Source organism: Liolophura sinensis, chromosome 6, assembly GCF_032854445.1.
Source record: "Liolophura sinensis isolate JHLJ2023 chromosome 6, CUHK_Ljap_v2, whole genome shotgun sequence".
Taxonomy (NCBI): Eukaryota; Metazoa; Mollusca; class Polyplacophora; order Chitonida; family Chitonidae; genus Liolophura; species Liolophura sinensis.
In genome coordinates, this window is record NC_088300.1 from 66,521,648 (window position 1) to 66,545,492 (window position 23,845).

Here is a 23,845-nt window from a genome sequence, read left to right on the forward strand (position 1 = left end):
CCTGCTTGTTGCAGGATGGATTCCCAGCGCTCTTGTATCTAGTGCTGCTTCACCGAGATGACTTACTGAAGTCAAGTAAGCTGCACCACCCGAGCCATTATACTGATACTATCCCTTAATCCCAAGCTATTCCTTAATGGTGAATGTCAAGCGAGGAAGTTACAACTTCCTCTTTTGAGGTCTGAGGCACAACCAAGGATAGACCCTGAATCTACCGCTCAGAAGGTAGACATTCCACCATCTGAGCCATCAGTAGTTTATTTATTTGATTGGAGTTTGCGCCGTACTCAAGAATATTTCACTTATAAAACGGAGGCGGCCAGCATTATGGTGGGAAGAAACTGGGCAGAGTCCGGGGGAAACCCACAGCCATACTCACGTTGCTTGAAGACCTTTTTACTTACAGCTGTAGAGGAAGCCAGCATGAGCTGGACTTCAGGGCTACCTCAGGGTCAGTAATAAACTTTAACCTGTATTCACTAAAACAATGGCAATGTGTATTATGGGGTGCAGGAAATCAAAGTGCCTGCATGTGCTAAACCACAACTGGCAAATTACTGATGCTTCATTGAAAGTAGTATAATATTAATAAAATGTGTCATAGGTGTATGTAAATAAAGTGCTGCCTCACTAAATGATCATGACAAAAACTATGGAACTACACCACTACCACAGTGAACATACAGTCCATGCTGCTGGCTTACAGCATAAAAGCTACAAGTATACAGTGTTCTTCAGTCAGCTTTAATTGATCTGGTTTACAGATGATGGATGACTGCTCTGTGTAAATTCCTACCTCATTTTCAGGTGCAAAAGGCTACTATGCATACTGTGAAAACCTCGTGACTAATGAAGTTGGAGCTGAACTATGTACAGCAATAGCAGGCTACTTGTCTGCTGAACATTAAACCTCAAATAACACTGTGGTCTCTGTGACCGAAGTGATTTTGGTTGATCCAGGAACTTCTCAACAATGCGGTCGCTGTGAGTTCAAGTTCAGCTCATACTGGCTTCCTCTCCCGCTGTACATTGGAGGGTCTACCAACAACCTTCAGGTCAGCATGGGTTTCCAATCTCTGTCCGGTTTCCTCCTACCATAATGCTGGCTGCCATCATATAAGTGAGTATGACATATAACACCCATCAAATAAAACAATCACATACTACTGGGGCCTCTCTGGCATGGTGGTTAGCGAGCCAGCCCGGCACAATGGCCCAAGAGCCTCTCTCAAGTCCAGTTCATGTTGGTTGTCCGTGGGGTATGACAGCAACCTGCAGATGATTGTGGATTTCCCCCGGCCTCTGCCCGGTTTCCTCCCACCATAATGCCGTTATATAAGCAAAATATTCCTGAACACAGCATAAAAATACAATCAACCAAGCAAATAAATAAATAACTCATTTTGATTAAAACCTACCAAAACCATTATCTTTAAGCCATAAACTTCATATATACCAAAGGGGATGTTGGGGGAGGGGGGAGGTGGATTGCTGATTCAACTACTGGTACCATTACTTGATTGTAATAAAATGGTTTATTGAAAATCTTTGGAAGCATCACACAGGACTGTATGAAATATACTGTCTTGTAATAACATGTATCAGTAAATCCATGAATACAACATTACAGAATCTTTACAGGTATGACAGTAAAAACATAATACATACAAATAACAAAAAAAAAACAAGGAGGTCAACTAATATACATCATAGTGGTCACACAAATCTGATGGCTGATCTCCTATGTTAAAGGATGAAAACTGGAGTAACAGCAAAGTTCCTCCTTAATCAATGAACAGAATTGAAGATAATCTCTATGACACAACATAGATTACAGCTTACAACTGATTGCACCACTTATAAAGATATCACACATGAAAACACAAGTCATAAATTTATTAGCCAAAACTTAACCCTAATTCTTGCATGTATGTATCCATTTCAGGGAATAATGGCTGATAAATTCAAGTCCACTGTTGCATACAGTACAGTTGGATTTTTGCATTGGTCATGATATACATATATTACTGAGAGCCCAGTGCAAATATCTTTCATTTTAAAATGTACATGTATGACAGTATTTGCAAATTTAGACTAGACATTTGCTAGAAAATGCAAAAGGACAGGAAATACTAGACCTTTCCCTCTGTAACATGAAGTGTAGTAAGTCATAAAAATATTGGTATTTTCACTGCATTTATTTTCTGTGAATTGAATCCATGTACCTCTTTATCCAATGAGATACAGTATTTTCATTGCATAAATATGTTTTGCACTGAGTTGATTTCCATTAATTGGAAAGTAAGGAAATTTTTTTAGAGATTATTTAGAAGTTTTGAATCGATGCCAGAAAATTGATTTGCAATAAATAACATAACAGCCTTGGTGATCTTCAAGTTCTATTTTACAGTTGTAGATTTCTTCCAGACAAAGTCAGCTTAAACTTTGGTTGGATAAGAAAAATGATTCACACATCACAAAGTACATGTATATATACATTCAAATTTTTACCCATTTACTCTCATCATGGTAAAGAAAACCAGAAACAATTGCAATGTGTACAGACATACGAGTACAAAAAAAAAACTTTTCAGCCATGTTCTTAGTGGGTAAAAATGGCATTAAATTACTGTTTACAAAAGGCTGCAAGGGTCAATCTGGAAATTTTGTAATCTGTAATTGTGGCAACAGTAGCAATAGCTGTTAAAACCATAATCATGTTGTGAAGGAAGATTCAAAATGGTAGTGGTATGGGGGGAGGGAGCGGATTCTAAGTTTGTCCTGCATTCCACGTAAGTTCACCACTGACATCATTTCCAAACATTTACAACCACTGACGGAAAATAAGCTGAAAGTAAAGGGGTAATTACGAGATACGACATACCTGAAAGATAAAAATTTTGATTCTCATTTTTTGGGCATAATTTTGTTTTTCCTTAAGGAGTAACTTTCTATGAATCTTTTACACACTTCTGCATAAGAATAACCTTGTGAATAATGATCTATGATGGTTGCCCACCACACACAGGCAAAAACTGAGTGAAGAAATTAGCATAGTCATACTCCTCCAAGAGAGGATGAAAAAGTCATATCACAGAGAGCTAGTTTCACAGAGATTCACAAAGTTTCACAAATGGCACTACACCTTGTGTAACTACCACAGCAACAGTCCTTATAGCTGCAATGCTTCCATGGTAGTTACTTGTACACATGCATGAGTGTGTGTATGTAACACTAGATGCAGACTGTGCAATGGGACCCTGGTCAAGTTGTATGCACCAATCGCTCTTGTTTAGTATTTCTCCAGCTCCGTCCCTTCATGCTGTTTGTCTGAGTCTCCCTTGGGGTCATTTGTGACCACCACTTCCATGCTTTCTGGAGGCTTGAACGCATGAGCCTGTGCCTCAGCCATCTCCTTCTCTTCCTGCAAGTAAATGTAAAAACAAGAGAACGCGAATCTATAAACGAGTCAGTGTGAAAGACAACACAAGTGCAAATGAATGTGAAAAACAAGTCAACATGAATTTGACACACTTCATTCCATCAGCAGAATTGAAGAATTGATGCTAGTACGGTTCTATTGTTGCCCAGTGAGAAGCTTTACTGTTAATATACATTATACGTATATATCCATGCAATATCACCATTACCTCCTCTTTAAGCCTGTAATATTCATCTATAGCTGCCTGATATTTGGGTGATGTTATTCCAAAAAACCACGCCAGCTTTTCTCCACATTTGTCAGCCACTGAAATATGCAAAACAAAATAAAATACAACATAAGAGTTATAACAAAACATAAAGGATAAGGTAAATGTAGATGTTTTACTTTAATATTTAGCTGAAGTTTAACCTGATCAGTCCAAGGAAAAATAACTGTAGACAAAGGAGCATGCTAAGGACAAAAACATGTAACAAGGCAACTGACCTGAGAGTGTTCCTGTGGCTGCATGCATGAAGTAATACCACATCCATGGCAACCATCTCAGTGTTTTCTGAAAGTAAAGTAGGAAAGTCAAACAATGTTTTACATCATCTATACAAATATAACTCAATACCACTTATTCATAATTTTTCTGGTCGATTGCACCCTTACTCCGCCATTGTAAAAATGAAATATTCTTGGGTACAGAGTAAAATACCAATCAAATAAATAAATAAATAAATAACCCAAAAACCAACGCTAGATCTGAATCTGAGACCTCGTTGGTCTGGGACATATTGACTGAGATGAGAACAAGCTGAGCAGCAACGGCCCCATACAACGATTACCAATGTTCTAAACAAAGATTATCATTTCATACCCGTAGTAAAATGAAATTAATACTGACTATTCTGTGATTTTTCTTATTTCCATCTATTTCATTTATTTATTTATTTGATTGGTGTTTTATGCCCTTCTCAAAACTATTTCACTTACACAACAGCTGCCAGCATTATGGTGGGTGGAAACCTATGACAATCCGCAGGTTGCTGACAGACCTTCCCACGTACGCCAGGAGAGGAAGCCAGCATGAGCAGGACTTGAACTCACAGCGGCCGCATTGGTGAGATGCTCCTGGGTCATCACACTGCACTAGCGCGCTAACCAATGGAGCAACGGTGGCCACCTCCATCTATGTTAAAGTACCTCACTCTTACTGAAAATCCCAAGTGACCGCTTTGGCTCCTGGGTCATTACGCCATGCCCTCCACTGTTTTAAGATTAAACTAGACTGCATCAAAAATTCATTTAAAATTACTATTTGAGACCATTGACAGCTGGGCAATTGCAGTTATACTCACATATACAGGCCCAAGCAAAGAGGTCATGATGTCTAAATACAATAGACAACACTCTCATTACCGGTGACTTAAGTCTAATTGGTCTCAAATAATGAACCATGTCTTCTAATTAACATACCGGATCTACCACAGGCTGTTTGACAACTTCCTCTTCTTCATCTGATGAAGAATACTCCTCAAGTATTCCATCACTGAAGTGTAAAATTCTCTTAGGTGGTTTTTTGTGTTTTCTAGGCTTCTCTGTTTCCAAGGAAATATTTGTGAACTCTGGTTTTACATGAGCCTAAAACAGAAGAAGCCATGACAATTAAAACAGAAACTGAATTACCTGCAGATGTATACTATATAAAGTAGTCCATGAATGATACGCAAAGGCTAACATTTGAATGAATGAATGAATGATTATGGCTTAACGCCATATTCCATTTGAAGACTCAAGTTTAGCAAGACGAGTCCATTTTGATATCCCTGATTATACGTATTCAGAAAAATTGAATCGTGGTATTTTTATTTTATTTTATTATTTTTTTTGGCACATTGTCTCCACGAATTAAAACATGCTGTGTAGTTGTTTAAACAAGACAGACATCGAAATTAAGTGAGACAAAAATGTTCAAAACACGTTTTGACATGTGACCAGTGATTAAATCAGCCAATATTTCATATTTTTTACTGTCTTTGTGTGAAAGTCAAGCTGTCCCAAACTCAGCAAATTTCCGATACATTAGGCATTAAAAACAAATTTGGACACAAATTCTGGACCAAAAAAAGTACGGTAATTTTAGCTCGGGTGTTTTCTAGATTTCAAAACGCTAGCTCACCGTTTCTACGTATGTTCCTTCCATGTTTACAGCTTCAGTCACTATACACACCTTCCCTGACAGAAGAGTTCGCATTCTGCGTTGTACTGCAGGTAAGCCCTTTTTCAGTTTCACACAGCTTTGACTTAAAGCGGAAGCGTTCGTCTGCTAAACGTTTGACTCATACCAGGAGATACTTTATGTGTTTGTTTACCTATCAGGTGGTAATAGGCTGGGTAATAATTGTAAATGAAAGTGGCTTTAGTTTGCTTTAGTGTATTGACAGGATGTGTCGTATTGTTTGCTTTTATTTGGGATACAATCGACGGGGATCTTGCGAATTCAAGATCTTGGGAAGAGAAAGAAGGAGGGCCTCCTTATCCAGGAGACAAACTTGAAAATGTTTTCTGGTTTATTCAGGTGAGAGGCTGTGTCTATGTTATGTTCGTAGACACTGCAGTTAGATATGATAGATTATTGGGATCCCTTTCAAAATTGCTTGAGAATTATGAAAGAAGCTGCATGAGCTTCCAAAGTTGATTTTTTGTCTGATGCAATTTTCTTTCACCCTGTCCCTAGTATATTTGTACCAGTTAGCTACTGTCGGTGTCATATACAAAGTGATTCTGTGTTCTGTAGTTATGCATGTGTCAAATCAGAAACTATTAAACACAGATTCATGTTGTATAGTTATGAAGGCCTAAAAATATTTAAATTTCATGGTTTTTAAATTTCCAAAAGCTTAGGAAGTATCAGTTTGAAGCAGTCAGACTGCTTACAGAGGATTAAATAACCAATTTATGCATTGTCTTGTTATATTTCAAATGTGATTATGTTCATTAATTGAGTCCATAAAATGCCAGCTTATATTGTTCCTTATTTCAGATAACTGACCTCCACATCAGCAGATACTGGGACCCAGCACGGTCAGAGCATCTCTCTATTTTCCTTAAAGAGCGAGTACCTGCCATTAAACCCATTGTCATTCTTGTCACAGGTACAGGCATCTTTTAATTAATGAGCCCACTTAGGTTGTGTGTGTGAGGGGGTTGGGGGGGGATACTTAATTGTGTTATAGGAATATAAAATCATGTTTTTTTTCTAATTTTCATAAGTGTTCATCTTGTGGAACTCTAATTTGGAGTGAGGGGATTTTCAGTTAAATGATCTTTTCATACACTTTGAGAAGCTGTGTGTTAAGACATTCCTTTTGTCATTTGAAGCGTGATTGTTTCAGGTGATCTGACAGATGCCAAGGCTGTGGACCACCAGGGCTCCAGACAGTATTTAGATGAATGGCAGACTTATTGGAACACCATACAGAACTCTGGAGTACTGAAGACATCGGTCTGGTTGGATATTAGAGGGAATCATGGTGCGACATTGTCATTCAGCTGTTTCATAATATTAATGCAGAGGCTTGTTGGGATACAGTGTGTAACACTGAATGTGACATTCAGTTAAGCTCAATCATGCTAAATATGCATTTCCTTATGAAAGTTTCCTTATTAAAGTTGAGAACGAGAGGTTATGGTAATGGACAGTTTTATTCTTTAAATTGTGTAATTATTATTGATTATATGCACCAAATGACCAACACTTTATATTGTACTATTTCAGATGCCTTTGATGTTCCCAACCTAGACAGCCAGGTCAATTATTACAGGTACTGCTATTAGAGCATTTTGTGTTCAATTTCAAGATGAGGTAGAAATAATGGCGAACTCATGAAGCTCCTTCTTGCCTATAACAAAATGTTGCAAAGCTATGCACTCTTTTGTCATTTCCTTTATTACGTCACAGGCATGATAATTTCATGGAATCGATTGTTCCGTTTCCATGTCGGTTCCCAGGTTAAAAATTCACAGAACCGAAAGCCCGTTTCCCACAAAAGAAGGCTTGGCTACTCACTCAGTACTGCTTAGTAAGTTTGAAAAGAGTTATTTGCAGAAGTCTTGAGTTGTGAGCCTTCAGATTGTCGCTTAGGCTACACTAGACGCTTGCATTTTGTTGCCATGATTTGTCTCACGAAAAATGGACCTTTTTCAATCTATCTGTGAACAAGGAGCCTGCAATGCTATTCTGTAAGACGAGTCGGAAGTTTGGAGTCACGTGACCACCTTTTTGTGCCGAAAACAAAACGGCCACCAAATGTTAAAGCACTGGGGAAAAGGTCACTCTTTGCCACTTCGCTAGTGACCAGTAAGGCCTAGTTCTACAACATAGCATCACAAAAACACTGCAGAAATACTCCGACTACCTGGAAAGATGAAAATTATACAAATCCAACGGATACAAGATCACTGACAGTGATTCAGAAATGGGCATTTTTATATGCAATAACGTTGGGAGGACTGTTTTCTTCACACATGCCATTTGTTACAAAGGAGATGACATGGTCTCTAGCTTCCAATCGATCTTACAGAAGTTTAGAATATCCAGTTCTCTCCCTTTTTTTTTTTCATGGTTTGCAATCAGATACCTCAATCATTCAGTGACATTTTGTACATTTTAAACAAAAAGTTTGAGGGATTTTGGTGACTTTTACTTTACAGAGTAAACAAAAATTAGATCGGCAAGAAACACCAAACACCAAAATTTATCTGATGAAATAAAGTTAATACTAAAATTGTTACAGCTAAATCGGTTCCCATAACAACAGATTGCTGGGAATCTAAAAAACGTTTCCCACCTTTTCCCAGGTCAAAAGTACACGGAACCGAAAAAGTGTTTCCCAGTCATTCTTAAATCCTCATGCCTGCATCACAATTATAGGTGTTTGTGTGCTCATAAAACACATGAAGTACACACACACTGCAACGCCACAGAAGAAAACAAAGTGTTCCATTGCGATTTGGACCTTGTGTGTAGCTCATCCTCGAGTCTCCCCTTCAGACATATTCTTTCCGTGCTGTATAAACTTTTAAATGTATAATATGATGAACAGTTTTAAAATGCTATTTATGCTCTTCACAAGCATATTTCTATCTTCATACACAAACATTAACTCTTAAAGCATGTGGAATATAAAAAGACAGGTTAAATATCCTATTCATTTACTGTGTAGTTATTTCAGATTTAAAACTACATCGATTGGGTTGGCTATATTTAAGGCCTTATATATAGTGTAACTTTATCCTTTCAAAATGTGTTTAAATATATACATATACCATATATATATGCCAAAATCAGAAATCTCAGATTTTTACAAGGCATTGTAAGGTGATTCTGTTCTAAGCATAGCTGAGATTTATCGTCTACATGATAATGTGTGTTTAATGTTATAATGCCTTATAATATACGTTGTCGCACAGGTTTACCCTGTTTCTTCTAATTTTTGGGACACCTGGTCTGCTCATCCTAGCCATTGTGTATGTAATTATAGCAGGATTATTGAGGGTTTTTTTCTCTTATGTTTTATAATAGACCATCTAAAGAAAAACATACTCATATCTTACTTTTCCTAAAGGCTGGTAAAGGAATGTTATATTCTACTTTCAACACTACTAATATCCCTCCCATAAATTAGAGGAATTAGGTTTGTTTATTCTGATGTGTTCTGCATGAAATATTTATTTTTCTCAGGAAATACTCTATCCAAGGTCAACAGCATGCCCAGTCATATGCATATCATCTGAAGAGGAGTTTTGGGACATATAACTTTATTGGAGTGGACGCCTGCCCAGATCCAGGCCCAAAGAGACCATTTAATTTCTTTGGATATCTTACAAAGGTAGCAATCTTTTTTCTTTTTTTGGAAAGTTGCATCAGTACAGTGTATTGCTGAAATGAAAATCATCTATACATTTTTTTAATTTGTAAACTTTTTATAAGCAATAATAATAAATTGTAACAGGACGTCTGTAAAATAATCATGCATCCTGTTCAAAACTAGTTTATGTTGCAAGGGAGTGTTACGTTACTACTTGTTGTTTTCATTCACATAAAGTATAATCCGTAGGTCAAACTTCATATCTATGGTCTGGTCCCCAGAACCGATCTAAGACTTAAGTCAGAATTTCAAATCACTTTAAAATTGTTATTTCTCATGTAACATGGTCAAAATATTACTTACCAATGTAAACTCTGGGTAAGTTATTATACAACAAATTTTATCTAAGATAACAGAAAGGGACATATGAAATTTAATGATTAAAATTTTGACTTCTAAGATTGCTTTGTGATCCCAGAGCCAGGACTTGCATGACAACAATGTGTTTGTATCTCCAGTGTATTGTTGTGATGATCAGAGCTGTTTGTTATTATTTGCACAGTTATTGGATGTGTAATATTCTGTCCTGATAGGCCAGGCTGGCTGACCTGCAGAGGCTCGAGCAGGCTAACAGTGGCGCAAACATGACAATATGGTTTGGTCATTACCCTTCCTCTACAGTGGTGGAAGAGCATCCAGGCTTGCGACGAACACTAAGGTAGTGTTTTATTATACAATTGTCCGTGTATTTTCACAGATTAACACCATTTAAATATCTGCTGTGACGTCACACTATTGTCAGTGAAGTTGATTATTTTTTAAGAACACAGGCTTGCGAGATTGTGGTTTGAGCGGTGATGGGGAATGACTTGTACCACCCGAGTAAGCCTTCAACTGGTATACGTTAGAGATGAATTCCAACTCATAAACACAAGGCTTTAAAACATTCCAATATCTGAGCTATCCGAGAAGACCATGCAACCTTCTCCTTTTAGACAAATTTAAACATTTGTTGTGACGTCGATCCTTTGTCAAACCGATCATAAGAATGTCATATATGAAGGGTCCATGAAGGTGAAATTCATTTTCCAACAGTTTCGTTCTTCACCTTCATTTCAAATACACCAAATGTTGCCAGTGTGAGAAAAGGCAGAGTAGCGCCATCAATTTTCTGAGGCACAAATATGAACAGCAAGGTGAACTGGTGGGTCTAATTTGTGGCATTCTCATTACGAACATGGATATCTAGAGGCCTACTTGTGTCAATGTGACAGAGATAATCTACTATCAGACTTCCCTAGATTATATGTAAGCTTCAGTCAATTCAGATTGACTTTCCCGCATAACTGATCATAGACCAAGTCACTGTCCATAATCGTACATACCCAGTTAGTAATCTGTATAATGTACAACCGACTGGACTCCTAGTGGCTAAAAGCTCTAGCACTGTCGCATACATCATACATCATTTTCACGAAAGATCAGCCAAGCTACATATTATATTTTAGTATGCAAATAATGCGGCTCAGCTGCCACGAAAGAGCATTGATTGAAGTTAATTGTGATTGAAATAACGTTTGAAATGTCTCCGGGCGTTCTTGAAAAAGAATTGATAGTTGTTACCACAAACACGTTTAAGTAGGAGAAACAATTCGCAAGAGTTGACTGTTGAAAAAGAGTCAACGCGGTGCTCCCCACCTTGTTGATTTTTTCTCCACTACATAATACTATTGCAACATCTCGTGTGAGGAAATCAGAAGACGTACGGTAATTGACCTAAAGTTTCGCACGCGAGGTATTTTCGTTTAATTTAACACCATCTGAGTTGAAGACAAGATGACAGAAGAGAGCGATTAGCGACCCCCTACAAACACAACCTCCCCTACACCCATCTGTTTCATTACCCTGCATGGAACTAACAGCTCTGGTTGCTAATCCTCGCCACATGGTGTTAAGTGACTGATAGTGAGGTGCGCAGGTCTCCAGACTAATAGGCCTACATCTTTATCTCTAAACATGCCCATGAATGAAATCAAAGAAAGTATTAAGAAAGGCAATGTCTATTACAAACCTTTAAATCCCACACACTATCTGAAAGCAAGACCACACCAAACAAAGAATGTACATGTACATTCTTGCAGACAAACCGATCCTTGTATACAGTTTTGCCACAGCTTTTTGCCAGCAAAAATCACATGGTCGATGGGTAGACAAGTGGAAATTTTGAGTTCTGTGATTGTAAGTGGCTTGTATGTACATGCAGATAAAGCCAACGTGTATGACTGAAATTTCATCTGAGGGGACTTGATGAAATATGAAGTAAATTAAGTATTCATTTTTGCGATATATGGGCGGAAGTTGACAGTCTATCAAATTACGCCAGAATAAACAAGAATTGTTTGGCTGCAGTGAGGCAAAGCCACATGTATATAGGTGTCGTTTTGATCTCGTCTGCTGGTGGCCTATAGTTTGCAAGTATTGATTCACGGTGTACTAAATTCTGCTTCAGTTTTGTGTACCAAAAGCCATGCGGTTTAAAAATGGATATTTGACATGACACTTCACATGCGTAAAGGCACTGGGTAGTCACACATAACCTCCGCAGAGTTTTCTCCCAAATTCCCATTTATCACAAAAGAATGATAATAAAACAATCAACCTGTTGCTGAGTGCATGTGCTAAAATCATTATGATTAAAACTAAAGAAAACATGAACTGTTTATGGTGGGAGAATGGACTAACTGCTCAGTGAAGCGTGAGCTTGTTGATTACTTTCTTGAACTGTCCTTATAATCCCCTTTACCGCCCCTGATGCTCTCCTGTGGCCCTCAGTGAGTAACAACCACAATCAACGCAATGAATCTTGGGATACACTTTCCAAGTCCCAGGGCAAAATTATAGGTCATTTACAGTATGTCACCCTAATGTTTTTATAGGTTTGTAAATTTTACACAATATATGTGTGTACATGTAAGACCACTGTTAATTAATTGTTCATTTATGATGACCCTTACACATATAATATTTCAGACAAAATAATTACCCTAAACTTAAGCTTTTTTCAAGTGAAACATTTTGCTGGATTCTGATTGATTTGTTCTCCATATTAGGTCAGTTGATAGTGTTTTGTGAAGTTTGATTAATTTTTTTGTTAGCAAAGGCACCAAATGTAGTACCTGCCTTAGGGCCTGTATGTGCTTCTGAAAGTGCATTTTTACATGCCAAAGCTTCTGGTGAAATTATGTGGTTTTAAAATATGTGCCTTGTCAGACAGTCTGTTTGAAAATTGTTTGTAATTACATTTTGAACTCAACAATCAGATTCCTCCCCTTAGATGCTGACCATCATTGTAGAAGTGAAATATTCTTTCATACAGGATAAAACGTAAGTCAAATAAATATATTTTGAGCAGAAGGCTATCCTGAAAAAGTGGCCAACTAACTACAGAGCATCACATGAAGCAACATTGGTTAATGTTTGCAGCTAGCTGCTTCAAACCCCCTGAATCGTTACAGTATGATAATGGTTTAATTTTGATTTTCAGTAGTGGGATAGCATACCTCTGTGGTCACCTGCACACACTGGGCAATCTTGTCCCTCAGATGTACACTTATCAGTACGCAGGCTACTTAGAGCTAGAGCTTGGAGACTGGAAGGACAACAGGATGTAAGTATATATGTCCTGATCCTATTGTTTGTATCAGGTTCATGAAATTTGCAATGTATATCACATCTAAACAAGGGCAAGTCATTCCATTTTGTTCTTTCTCAACATCCCAGTTGTTTCTATCAAGTTGTCTCCCCTTAATCTGTTTTCTGTATAAGGCTCTATGACATTAAACTTCATTTCTGATTTATTCTGGTACAGAATTCAGTCAAATTATTGAGCTCAAAATTGGAACCGAAATGAATGGTTGCTTTAGTCTTAATAATGATTGGGATAGAAAGTTAAACACATGTGTTGATGGATTCATGTGTACATGAAGAGTACATTTATGTAGTGTCTGACACTCAACACATCAATGCAAGATCGGAAACAACAAAAAATTCGGTGTGTTTGTGTGGTCTAAGGCACTATTTGAATTTTAATTTGACTTTAGTCTGATAAATAATAATAATAATATAAATTGTACGCTTTTGTTTTCTCAGCTACCGCATTATGGCCATAGATCATGACATTTTGTCCTTCACCGACGAGTCGTTTGATCACTGGCCTGTGATTTTGATCACCAACCCTAAACATGCTCTGTTCCAAGTGCCTCATCATGAGAAGCTAGACAGAATTGCCAAGTCTACACATATCAGGTCAAACTATTTCCAACTTTCACAAATTAGTTCTCATATAAAGCAATAGTCTTATTTTAGGGAGAAATCTGTGTTTAGTTGTTGTCTTGAAAATGCCCAGTATATTTGAACTAGTCCAGTTGCTGATCAGCCAGATGTAACTTTAGCTGTCTGTATATTAGAATGTGATACCTGTACACATTATTTTGGCAGCTGGATGTGGTTAAGAGGTAAGACGGATTACTCCTAACCACAACTCAAGGCATCCAATGTAAAGATTCAATCTCAGTCTTGGCTGAAAATTTGTAGAAAATCTATACATCAGTTACGGTTTGTCAATAACTTCCCCTAGCACTCTTAGTTTCCTGCTATAATCAAACCGACCACTATAATTGCAAAATTCCTTAGTATGTGGAACAGGGCAACTCTCTTTGGGTTTGAACTTTGGGACCATAGCCTGAGCTTCTACCACTGGACCAAAGTGAAGTTCCTGTTGACCCAGTGGTAGATAACCAGTTCATTTTACCAGTGTCACATATACTGTTAAACAACAATTAAATAAAATAAATATACATCATGAAAACCAGTCTCACATCCACAGTTTGATCATTTTGACCAGTATATTTGGTTTTGGTGATGTTTTAGTTTGCCTTCCTTATTTGTTTATACGTAGCCAGTTTTTATAGGGTAGAGGAAGCCAGAGTGCGTGGCATAAACCACAAGCCTTTGGCAAATTACTGATGAACTTTACCACATGTGGCATACAGATATGCACACCTTTTTGGTGGAAGACAAGTGCTTATCACTGAAAGTTGGGCTGCACAAACAGCCACACTAGCATCGCTGACCCCTTAATGTTTTTATGTTTTCTGTCTATTGCTGTAGAGTGTTAATTTTCTCACCCTGGCCTGTGGAGACAGTGACAGTAGAAGTGGACCATATTCCATTACCTGGCGTTTCACATGCTGGCAGTGGTCTCTATGTTATCCCATGGAATCCCCAACAATATTTGTACGGCCAGCACACTATCACAGTTTATGCAAAGGTGGGTTAATGTCAACATGGTTTCCTTTCGTAGTGTATCAGCTGATAATAATATCAGGATGCTTGTTCATAATGAAAGAAAGAATGCGAACAATATGTCTTGTTTCTTTTTTTTGGTAAAGCTGAAAACAGTACACAATGCTCTTAATTATGTTACAGTTGAAATATGAGTAATTTGAAAACAATCCATCAGATCTTAATTGGAAAGATGTATGTACATGTATTTATGTTTTCCTTGTTTTAATCCAAACGTTTATTTTCACTAATAAGTTCTTTCATGAACACAATGTTGTATTTTACTCCTGTTTGATTTTGTAATATTTATGCCAGTTTTCAGTTACATGTATAAAAATTTATCCTTTTCTTTTATACCTGTAGGATTCTCTGGGGAATTCGAGAGAAAAAAGTCAACCATTTTCACTGGATGGAAGTCGCCCAAAGTTTAGATATTTGCCAAGTTTTCTACTGATGTTTCATATAGATTCTATTGTAAGTACATTGAGACACAACAGTACATTGTAAGAATTGCATATTGTAAGAATTTAGCACGGATAAAACTATCAGGATTACATTTATTATGTATGTTCACCAGTGGCAAGTTTTACACTGGATTGACAAGATTGATGGACAGCTGAAATAATAGAAATGAAGAGAACATTTAACGCTGAATCGGATGCTGTGTTCTGTAATATGCATGAATGAATGAATGCTTGGGGTTTAACGTCACACTTAACAATTTTTCAGTCATATGACGATGAGGAGCCGTTAGATGTGTGTATATTGTCTTTTTTGTCTTGAGGCAGGGCATGCAGCCAAAGTGCTGCCGCCACTGAAGAATCATGCCTAAGACACCAGACATGAAGCCCCACCCAGTCACATTATACTGACACCAGGCCAACCAGTCCTGTTTCCTTGCTCTGACCCTCCTGAGTGCCAAGTGAGGCAGCATCAAGTACTATCTTGGTCTTTGGTGTGACCAGAACTGGATATGCTCTTGGGTCTCCAGACTTCGAGGCAGGTGCTCTAACCAGACCGAAGCAGCCTGTAATATAAGATGTATATATCTGGATAAAAACAGAATATGAGTTACTTTATTCTGTGATGTTGAGGTTTCCTCTAAAGTGATCTCATTTTGTCTCCATTTAACAACAGATCACCTTTTTGTGAACTTTGTACCTGTGATCACTGGAACTTTGTTTTCATCACCTGTACAAAAACATTTCTGTAACTGCATTTACTCTTAAGTGTCTCTCTGTAATACATGTTATAGACTTGTTGATTGTGTGTGTCATGTCATAAGAATCACACACAGTTCCGATTTTTATTATGTTGTTTTGGTTTTTCAGGCATTGATGGTTTTTATGATGTCCTGTTTGTCTGTGATTTTGCCTTTGTATGTATTAAGAAAATGCAACCTTCCTCCAAAAGCCCCTTATTCACGTAAGTGCACGCATTATTTCTCTAGAAAATCCATGTGATTTTGATTTTTTTTTTGATTGGTGTTATACGCAGTACTCAAGAATATTTCACTTAAAGAACAGCAGCCAGCATTATGATGGGTGAAAACAGGGATGATTTGCCCTGGGCTCTACTCGGTTTCCACCACCCACAGAATTGGAAAGTAAAAAATCTTTCAGTGTGGATTGATTGATTGATTGACTGATCGGTGTTCAACACTGTACTGAAGAATTTTTCCCAAATGTGAAGACGATCAGGTTTATGGTTGAAGGGAAGCTAAGGCACCTGGAGTAACTGATTGACCTTCCCCAGGTACCTTACAAACCTCTTGACTTAAAACTGCAGCCGAAACAGAGAGAGCTATTTTCGAACATGGAACCTCACTGGTCAAAGACCACACAGCCAGTCAGCTAATTAACTGTCTGAGCCAGTGAGCCCTTTTCTCACTGATTATGGCATTATGTACAAATGAAATAATAAAAAACAGATTGATGTGATTTGATTATTTAGATCTATTTTCATGAATGAACAGTAATTTCTTTTTTGCTTAATTTCAATAATTGCCTCACGTAATCACATTATACATAGACTGGAGAGAACACCACTTGTCCTGCTGCTGGCCAGTTTACGCCTTTAAGAATGACCTAAGAATGACCTGAATCTGAATCTCATATTTTTGAGGCAGATTTTGGTAACTGTTATAGTAGGTTTCCATTTTATACAGTTCATAGTTACAGCTCTGAGACCACTTTCACATGACTTCATACATCTCATTTCCCTTATCTTTTGACAAATACTGTTATCTCTAGGTTTTGTGAAAGTGCATGTACTTGATATTGCACATAACCCTGTTTGTGTTTATGTATTTGCAGTTACAAGGGGATTCTTTAGATGGCCAACACGTTATATTTTTACGAGAATCAAGTGGATATGGATGGTCTCCAAATGTGATGTTTTATACCACTGTTTGACTGGTTTTGTCATATATGTGGCCATTGGTTAGTAATAGTTGATTTCATTTAACTGATTCTACTTGACAGTTTTTAAATTAGTAATTAGTATTGTTGAATGAATGAATGATTATGGCTTAGTGCCACATCAGCAGTATTTCAGCCATATCGTGGCAATTATATTGTTAAAGTCCACCTATCCACATTATGGTATGGAGTTGCCCATTGGCCCATAAAATTTCTGGTGTTATTACCATCTATACAGGGATGCTTCACTGGGAGCTATTAAACTAGAGATGCCGTATTTACCTACCACTTGCCCAGAAGCCTAGCTATTGAAAATACACCCTGACAGCAAAGACACTACTGAGTTACCGCCCTTTGTGGGATGTTTTAGTTTTTGATATCCTATATCTACAAATTGTTCCACATAGAGCTTCTAAATTTGAGGTCCCTAATAACATACCAGTTGGCCCAGAAGTCTGTTAATATTGATCTGTTAAAATCAAGATAGATGTCTATCTTAGTCCCAGGTACATACCAATTGATCCAGTGGTCTGTTAAAAATGGATCCTGGTGACTAAAACGTAGTTACGCCTTACTGTGATATGTTTTTTCCTGTTAACATTGTATTTAAGAACTGCTTCATATATATATTTCAGTCATGCAAAACACCCATCTACCATGCTGATAGATTTCTTTTACGTAATCACATGAAAAAAGTCCTAATGATAGCTGTTACACACGCTTACATAGACGTTTTCTGTTGCTAAGCTGCTAAAAGTGCAACGTCTTCTTGATAAGTAAGGTAATAGGCAAAATGATATAGTAACTGGTATGTTATCTGTCTTCCTTTAAACCCAGCCTGATTTACATGGTTTTTGTCTTTTTCTGAATGTAAAGTTTGCAGTGTTTATTTATTTTGCTATTACAGGCCCATGGTTTGTTGGACACCTTCTGTATGAGTACTACGGTGTTGTGTTTTCATGGGGTATCTTCATCAAAGGTACATACATTCCAGGCAGTATCACATATTTGTATGGACTACTCCAAGTAAGTAAAGTTAAGAATCATTTTCAATTTCTTCCTCCAAAAAATGTTTGTTTTATTATTTAAAAATTTAAGTTCTAAAATAACTTGACAATTACTCTTAGGCTAGGTAGGCTATGTTTTAGCATGGCTTGGAATTGAAATGGTTAGTCATTATAGTTAAACAAGTACTGGCCTGTAATTTATCAACATTAAATTCAGTTACTAGCAACCATTGCTATATTTATTCATAACTATTTGCAAATATTTCTTCCAATAGATTTTATATATTTAAATAAAAATAAATCACAAAAAAAGTTTGATACGTTTTCCTTTATATAAATGAAAGACCACCTAATATCATGGAGGACCAGTAGACATGTTGTAGTTGATTTCAGCCCACCCTAAACATGTATGTGTATTGTGAGTAATGAACACCTGATTTACTGCTTAAGGTGTGTCAGATGTGGCAAAGTATATACACTGCTAACATATGAACTCTTAGTCTCTTATCAGAGCATCTGTTTCAAGTCGTGAAAAAAAAAAATTATTGTTGTATTTCTCTTTATTTTCTTTTCAGAATTTAACTTTCAACATTCCATTGCTGCTACATTTTGGCTACATGTTTGATTTCAACCAGCGTCGGAAGACTCGCTACCATTCACGATTGCACTTGAGTTGGCGCAGAGACTGGTTCTTCATCTTGCTCCTTACATTCCAGACCTACATGGCGTACAGCGGCTATTACCTGGCTTATGGAGGCGTAGCCCTCTTACTTTGCCCAGTCAGGACCTGGTCCGTGCTGTTAGCCATCACCCTTCACTGGAAATGTGCAAAATTACTTGACCCTACAGAGATAAATTCTTCCCTGTAGTCATTCACAGCTGTCCAACTACGGGTATTAATTTGATCTTTCAAGGCTCACCAGCAATCATATGAACCACCAGAGGCAACCACTTTACATCTGGTTCTGCATTTATTTATTTACATATTTATTTAGTATTCCTGAAAGTTTAATTGTCGGCTCTCGAGTGTGTGTGGAATCATATTGATTCGTTACATGAACCGCAGTAATAGGACGTGATGATTTAACTGTTATGCTACCTGAAAACTGTTCTTAAATGACCTGAAATTACGCCCATGACAAAGTTGTTCTTCTAGATTCTGAGAGTTCTGTTGACTTTAGAAGTGTATTTTGGGGTTAATTTGGAAGGTACTATGATATTATGCTGGAGAAAAAGTAAGTTTGAATACTGAAAGTAATATTTCTGACATTTATTTCCCCTTAAAGATGAACTCTTTTAAAGACAAAATGCTAGGTAATTTTCCATACATCCTGAGCCATAAGTTAGAGTGCTCTAACACATGAGTAACTCCCAGCCTATTTCTGTGTGTCTCGTTCAGTCAAGTTACATGAAGGAATTCCCTTACATTGATTATCATAGGTCACTGGAATGAGTGTTGTTGTAGCACTGAGCTGCTCTTATCCTACTAGTTTCAGCTAACATGTACTTGCATGATGTAATCAGAGTTGAGTTAAATTTATTCTGACCACAGGTGCCTTTACATGTTTTGAAATGACATGAAAACTTAAATTTTTACTCTTTTTTTGCTAGTGTAATGATCTGTATTTAGGTATTGTTAAATCATACATCCAAAAATGTTTGACATAGCTGACATATAAATATGTGTATGTTGTTGCCTTGTGCACATGTAGCTAAAGAGTCATAGCTAAAATAGTGTCATTGGCTTCCTGTGTTTTTTAATTGAAATGTTGTAAAACTGGCACATTTATGAGGAGAGGAGAGCAAGCTTTCAGGGTTTTAGTCAGTCTCATCCCTATCTTTCCTGTTTTCTCTCCATCTCACTGAGTCTATTTGAGTTAAATCCGCCAAACATTGCATTTATTATACATTCGAAATAAAACTGTTGTTTAGTTTTAAGGTTTACTGTCAATGCTCTTTTGGGGCCCTCGCTGGTCGAGTGGTATAAATTGCAGCCACTGCCTTTTGGTTTATACATCACTTTAGTCTGGTGAAGTCAGTACATTGGATCGTGTACAACTTTACTTTGGGAGGCTAGTCAGACAACTGGAGCTGATTCCGCAAAGAATATTGTGAAGTCAAAATTTAAAACTTTGTCACAATGCTTAGTTTTTTGGCACTGAAAATAGGAATTTTGTCGCATTTTGTTTAAAGACAATCAAAATTTTAATTTCTAGTTTAAAAATTGTTTTTCGAAGTCAGAAATAGCTTTGAGGAATGACTTTTTGCCTTTATGTATCACAATATAGGTGATGTTCAGATGCAAGTGCAGAACATGACAAATTATCTTCACATCTGTCTTTATTATCCCAGAAATAAGATATAAAAAAAAAAACATGTTATTATATTAGCACCTGGATTAATCCAGAATTCATGGCAGGATATCACTGGATTTAAGTATCTTCTGAGATTTGCATTATGATAGGGAAAAGCTTTACACCTTTGCTGCCAGTGTTAATGTATGCAAGCAGTCTTATGTTTATACATTATCTCATTACCTCAAGTGAAACTTTCAGCTGGAAGGGAGTCAGAGAGGCCTGATATTCTTGACTTAGTTAAGTCAAGGTTAATTTCATACGCATTACAAAATTATGCAGTGCTTCTGCAGTTGGCTTTACGTCTCAGTGTACATTTTTGTACAACCCAAGCTCTGTCTTTGTTTTAAGCAAGCACAGTTACAGCTTTACAGAAGTTATTGTACACTTGTGTTTACACTATGACTTATATTGTCATCAAGACAAATTGGCAATATTGTACTGTACGAACTTGAATCCGGATCCTGTGAGTTCTGCTCAGTCTGTTTTAATGTGCACAATCTCAAATAAAATGGAATCCTTAAATTTGACATTGTCTTAGTTTGTAGTGTCTGTGTTCTTCGAGTTGGTAGTGGATGTGAAGTCGATTGGTTGTGCTCTTAAATGTAATATAATAAATTGCAACATTGACTACTGGTACTTTACATGGCATTCTTGATACTTACACCTTTATCTTTTGAGGTATAATGCTGGTCACATCATCAGAAGGAGGCTACCCATGTTTGTTGGTAGAAATCGCCTTTGTTATCTATACCAGCTGTAATGATAATAATGTTGAAGATATGACACGGAGACGATTTAATCTTTACTCTTTGTCAATGTGAGTCATTCAAACCTGGAATAACACCATTATAATCCTGAAATCCGTGGTCTGTGGCTGAATGGTTTGTGCAGTAGCGTGCCACAATGTCCACAACTATCCACTTCACCAGCCTGCGGATGGTTGTGCTTTTCTCTTGTGCTCTACCTGATTTCCTCCCACCATAATGATGGCCTCTGCTGCATAAGAGAAATATTTTTGAATTTATAGCATAAAAATCCAGTCAATTAAATAAATAAAAACTGAAATCTGTAAATCATCTTACCAAACCTCATATCAAGTTATTGTGTACTTTACTCGCATACAGGAGGGCCTACCAAAGCTAGAATGTACGCGGCTGTTGAAGGTGTGCGTGTCTCACATGTTGGGAAGTCTGTCAGTTACTTGCTGGAGGTAGGTTCTGGTTGGTGGATTCACCAGTGGATCTCACTTTCCTCCACCAATGAATCTAACTGCCTAAGTACAACGGAAGTTATCTTGAGTTCTGAGTTCTATCGTGTTGAACACCAATCATTTAATGAATGAATCAACCAATCAAGGTTTGTTTTTAAACATTATAATTAATAATTAATACAAATAATTTACGTTTGTAAATGAATCCATATACATGTATGTAATTACATTAAACACACGTACTTTAATCACTCACTGTATGCTATGTTACAAGTACCTTCTCAATTCATATCACAAGGCTTGCCAGCATCTGGGTTTATATAGGCCAGCACATACTGGTACACAACGGCTGTATTATTTGTACCGGTGTTTTATATGTAGTACTGAGGCTGGGTTCACATATAATCAAGATTCTCTCCGAGTCAGCATAACCTGCAATAATAGATATACAGATGTAATTGGGCTTGGTAATCCTAATTAACGATATGGATACCAAAGTGCAAGTGCGATGATGCTAGGCTTGCAAGAAGGAAATCATCAATTCCAGCCCCATTACCATAGCTACCAGCAGCTGGCTGCGCCTGGCCTTTTCAGTCATATAGTAGGACAGACATAAAACTATAAAACAGACATGTTTTAATGTGTATAGACCTGCAAATTGACATATCTGCAGGACTGCGGATGAAAGGTTATAAATAAAGAATAAAAACAGTTGCCACAGAATAGGCATATAGGCCTGCTTAAAATCATTAAAAACAAAAACACCAAAAAAAAAAGAAAAAAAAAAAAAGAAAAGCAAACAGAAATACAGACAGAAAACAAACTTTTAGCCAAACATTGTATGTAATTTACTTTAGTGGTTTCGTGTAGTAATGCCCGATACACAGGCAAGTTCTGCATAAGGCAAGCCTACAAATAAGTTAATGTTCGAAGAAAAAAACATTGCTTCTGTCCTTAATAAAATCGCTTTGGTTAATATTCAGTGTGACGATACAATTATGTACACAGTGAGTGGTTACAATTTATTATTTGAATCAATGTATTCATTGATTAGAAAACGCATTGTAAGATATGACAGCTGCGGGTCCTGAGTGGGGCAAATGTGGACACAAGATAAGCCCTCCACGAGACACAGCTGACGTGTCGAATGCGGCTGCGCCGTGGTAAGCGTGGAGAAATCATGGAAGTCGGAGAGATATCGAAAACACCGGCTCGTGTGATCATACTTATCGTTACCATTGCAGCAGTTGTTGAATTTGCAGTGTCATCCAAAATATCTAACGAAAGGCTATGCGGCGATAAAGAATGTAATGGTAGGTGGTGAGATCGCGGCGTACAGCCCAATGTTGTTGTTGTTGTTTGTACTGTCACTGACGTTACTACTACAACATCTGCAACTGTGGACGTGCGTGATGAAGAAAACTTCCTCAGTGATGACTGATGGCGAATGTCCCATTGGATACTGTCGTCATTCTTGATGCATAGAATAAGGAATTTTCGGAAGTTACAATAAATTGTCGGCATTTAGTGCTAGTCTTTATGCAGTATACAAAAGAATGAAATACAATGGTGCTTACCAGAGTTAACCTAATATATTAATAATATATATGGAGAGGTTTAACTGAAACCAAAACACATAGGACTATTTTGACAGCAATGTACATGGTGATTTTTTATGAGCTTTTGGCCGCAACTGCTGAGATTGTCAGATAAAAACACACAGTTTGGTTCACTTACCAGCTACATATATACTAGGAAAGTTCACAGTTGCACAGAACACTACAGTTCACAGCTTGGACAGGTGAGCAGTGTTATGTACAATATATACAGCTGACCCCTTGCTATTTTTGTGTTTTTCAGGGCCGTATACTTTGCTAGTCGGACTTTTTGTTGAAGAATAGTTTGATGACAAAATCTATCACATCTGGTGGATACATATTTTTAGACAACAAAATTTTAATGTTTTCGACCTCATTGGTGAGACTGCACGGTTTAGTAATGTGTTCATTAGATTAATTTTGCATTTATTGGGGAGGGGAAAAAGCTGGTCCACATGGTGTGGAGTCCAGTGTGAGTAGGTTTCCAATACAGTGTTGTGTGGATTTTGTCTGGTGTCCTAGAGATGAATACATCAAGGAATGGGAGAGAACCATTAACTTCATGTTCGCAGGTGAAGTTCAGCTGATCATGACAGCTTTTAATATAATCCAG

The 23,845-nt window shown here is 37.3% G+C and overlaps 2 protein-coding genes across 2 annotated transcripts; one reads left to right on the forward strand and one right to left on the reverse strand.

The window, feature by feature from the left end:
* Nucleotides 1-2,556: 2,556 nt before the first annotated feature.
* On the reverse strand, nt 2,557-5,636 carry LOC135468270 (protein FAM177A1-like). Its single transcript, XM_064746425.1, has 5 exons — nt 5,607-5,636; nt 4,904-5,068; nt 3,929-3,995; nt 3,651-3,748; nt 2,557-3,424 (listed from the first exon to the last, which is right to left on the reverse strand). Exons 1-5 carry the CDS (start codon nt 5,628-5,630, stop codon nt 3,293-3,295), a joined length of 486 nt encoding a protein of 161 aa, XP_064602495.1. The 5' UTR covers nt 5,631-5,636; the 3' UTR covers nt 2,557-3,292.
* Nucleotides 5,637-5,695: 59 nt separating this feature from the next.
* On the forward strand, nt 5,696-20,931 carry LOC135466736 (transmembrane protein 62-like). The gene is made up of 14 exons (XM_064744393.1): nt 5,696-6,005; nt 6,471-6,582; nt 6,823-6,960; nt 7,206-7,251; nt 9,171-9,318; nt 9,891-10,015; nt 12,842-12,964; nt 13,447-13,602; nt 14,467-14,626; nt 15,004-15,114; nt 15,972-16,065; nt 16,956-17,081; nt 17,968-18,086; nt 18,643-20,931. Exons 1-14 carry the CDS (start codon nt 5,835-5,837, stop codon nt 18,934-18,936), a joined length of 1,923 nt encoding a protein of 640 aa, XP_064600463.1. The 5' UTR covers nt 5,696-5,834; the 3' UTR covers nt 18,937-20,931.
* Nucleotides 20,932-23,845: the final 2,914 nt, after the last annotated feature.

What these genes read in the sequence shown, in the direction of transcription:
- LOC135468270 (XM_064746425.1), bottom strand. Translation starts at nt 5,630, where the DNA reads ATGGAAGGAACATACGTAGAAACG. An exon ending in AGCCACAGGAACACTCTCAG is followed by an intron (nt 3,749 to 3,928) that starts GTCAGTTGCCTT and finishes TGCATATTTCAG; the next exon opens with TGGCTGACAAATGTGGAGAA. An exon ending in ATTACAGGCTTAAAGAGGAG is followed by an intron (nt 3,425 to 3,650) that starts GTAATGGTGATA and finishes ATTTACTTGCAG; the next exon opens with GAAGAGAAGGAGATGGCTGA.
- LOC135466736 (XM_064744393.1), top strand. Translation starts at nt 5,835, where the DNA reads ATGAAAGTGGCTTTAGTTTGCTTTAGTGTATTGACAGGATGTGTCGTA. An exon ending in AGCCAGGTCAATTATTACAG is followed by an intron (nt 7,252 to 9,170) that starts GTACTGCTATTA and finishes TATTTTTCTCAG; the next exon opens with GAAATACTCTATCCAAGGTC. An exon ending in GACTGGAAGGACAACAGGAT is followed by an intron (nt 12,965 to 13,446) that starts GTAAGTATATAT and finishes TTGTTTTCTCAG; the next exon opens with CTACCGCATTATGGCCATAG.